We start from the raw sequence: 2,747 nt of genomic DNA on the forward strand, positions 1-2,747 counted from the left end.
GTAAAATACCATTTTGTTGTAGAAATGGTTCTATTTTACCTATCATTATGGATCCAACTCAATCAAAATCTGTTTTCCAAATGCAAGTGTTTAAAGCTCCACCTGATTTGGATAAAACATCACTTTATCCACCTGAAAAATGGAAAATAATGGGTATTCTTAATCCTTATTATAAATGTGGTGCACCATTAAAGGTGGAACCTTCTACATTTCCTGATCCTAGAGGACTTGAAGCTACTGTTTTCACTATTGCTAGTTGGCAAATAATTTGCAATATATCAAAACCAGTTAAGAGGAACACTCGATGTTGTGTTTCTTTCTCTGCTTATTATAATGATTCTGTTGTTCCTTGTAACACATGTGCATGTGGTTGTGATGAAGGTGATACCAAAACAGAACATTGTAATCAGAATGCAAGAGCAATGCTTCTACCTCCAGAAGCACTTCTTGTACCTTTTGAAAACAGGACACTTAAGACAGTTGCTTGGGCTAAATTAAAGCATTTACATGTGCCTAAGAAATTACCATGTGGTGATAACTGTGGAGTTACCATAAATTGGCATGTAGTTTCAGATTTTAAAGGTGGATGGAGTGCTAGAATCACTTTATTTAATTGGCAACCTTTTCATTTTCAGAATTGGTTCACTGCATTGCAATTTAAGAAGAGGGTTTCTATTGGTTTTGAGAAAGTTTACTCTTTTAATGGAACACTCTTGAAAAAAATCAATAACACTATTTTCATGCAAGGATTACAAGGAGCAAATTATTTGATAGCTGAAGACAATGGAACAAATCCAAAGGTGCCTGGAAAACAACAATCTGTTATTTCATTTACAAAGAAATTCACACCATATATTCAAATAGCAAAAGGAGATGGGTTCCCTACAAAAGTTCTTTTTAATGGAGAGGAGTGTTCTATTCCTACACAATTCCCTGTGAGAAGTGGAAACCAATTACCAAATGTATATTTAGTACAACAAATGTTGTTAGTCTTAGTTTTAGCTTTTACATTGAATCAAATATTGTATTAGGATGCCACAAAGTTAAAAACAATTTAATTTGACCACTTTATTTTTGGTGTCATGCTGTTGTGACCCAATTCCCTGCTTATACTGTCTTATTATTTAGATAATGAAATTCATGAATGGCCAATGCAGGGACTGATTGATGTAGTGGTCTACTTTGATAGCAATTCTAATTCTAAATGTGTATATATAATATAGTAGTGTATGCTAGCTTTTCTTCATTGTCCCTCAAATTAAATTCCAAGGTCTCGGAATATAAATGTGTTATGTCAAAGTTTTTCGGAAAACATTTTTAAAAAAATTCAAATTTTTCTTTTAAGATATTTTTTTTAAGTTTTTTGAACACATTTGTGTTTCGATTGTTTTTAAGTTTTTTAAAACACAAATATGTATCATAAAATATAAAATTTCACTTAAGAAAGAGTAAAATTCAATTTTTTTATTAAAATGTGGGATAGAAGTAAAAAAAAAATCGAAGGCATGAAATGAAATCTTTTCTTTATTATGGACCAAAATGATTATAGAGTTAAATTTATTAGCCAAAGATCTTTTACGTTAGACTATTTGGACCGATCTATTGGACTCGATGCATTATGACACTATAGCTCTAGTCCAATAACCTATATTTTTCTTTTAAAGATAAGATGTTTCTTTTCTCACTTAATATTCTCAAATATATACAAATATATGTTTGACTTTCAATCCAAACGTGTAAATAGCCGCAAACAAAATTCAAAGGCTTTTAAAAAGACTTCAGTGAGTAAAGAAACTTTTTTAAAGAAGCTTTTCCAAAATTTACATTTTAGTCCATCTCTAATTTCTCACTTTAATCAAATTCATTTACCTATATCTAATGAACATAATGACTCTATGACTGCTGAGGAAGAATTCTTCCTAATTATCTTCTTCGTCATCTATAATCAGGTACTAATTCACTCCCTTCCTCTCATAAACAAATTATTTTCATCAATTTTGTCTCTATTTTGATATTCGATTATTAATTTACCATTTTAAAGTATTTAAGTTTACTATTTGAATATCTAATTAAACGATGACAATATATTCGATCTTCTTTCTTCAAAAAGAAAATTGACTAATTTTTATTTTATTTATCTACTTGTTATATTTTTATTTATCTACGTGTTATTTTTATATGGCAATAGACCAAATATCTTTATCCTTATTTATGTATTGATTCGGTGTATTTATTAGCTTTCAACGTAATATTCTCTTTTTTGTTGTTTTAATTGAATTTATGATTGAAAATATCTAAAATTATATCGATTAACCATTTAAATCTTAAACCCTAAACATTAAAATTTTAAAGAGAAAATTTGTCCGATTATACTGGCTTATTCAACGACAAAGACTACCTACCATCTACAGTTGTGTACATAAAATGTCAAATTTTTACTCAAAAACATTGTGTTGTAATTACATAAATTATAGGAATTTTGTACTCAATTTGTTTTTTATGTGATAAAATACATCCTAAGACTCCACTGTATAAATTTGGGAGCAATTATTTATGACAAATAAGACTGTGGAAGACGTATGAAGTTAACACAAACAAGACTATGACAATTACATTACATTTTTATTTTGACTTATACAATAGCATTACATGAATACCGATTTTTTTCCTAATTAAATAGAATTTTGTTAAAGAAAAACCAAACTACTATTCTGTCAGAAAAAAAAAAAAAAAAAAAAAAAAAAAAA

The 2,747-nt window shown here is 28.5% G+C and overlaps 1 protein-coding gene across 1 annotated transcript; it reads left to right on the forward strand.

Moving 5' to 3' along the window:
• Positions 1-34: 34 nt before the first annotated feature.
• LOC101510472 (COBRA-like protein 10) lies at positions 35-1,100 on the forward strand. Its single transcript, XM_004517134.4, has one exon. The coding sequence runs from the start codon at positions 48-50 to the stop codon at positions 1,029-1,031; it is 984 nt and encodes a 327-aa protein (XP_004517191.4). The 5' UTR covers positions 35-47; the 3' UTR covers positions 1,032-1,100.
• Positions 1,101-2,747: the final 1,647 nt, after the last annotated feature.

Source organism: Cicer arietinum, unplaced genomic scaffold, assembly GCF_000331145.2.
Source record: "Cicer arietinum cultivar CDC Frontier isolate Library 1 unplaced genomic scaffold, Cicar.CDCFrontier_v2.0 Ca_scaffold_5572_v2.0, whole genome shotgun sequence".
Lineage (NCBI taxonomy): Eukaryota > Viridiplantae > Streptophyta > Magnoliopsida > Fabales > Fabaceae > Cicer > Cicer arietinum.

Excerpts from the sequence above, each read along its gene's own strand:
- LOC101510472 (XM_004517134.4), top strand. The coding sequence starts at position 48 with ATGGATCCAACTCAATCAAAATCTGTTTTCCAAATGCAAGTGTTTAAA.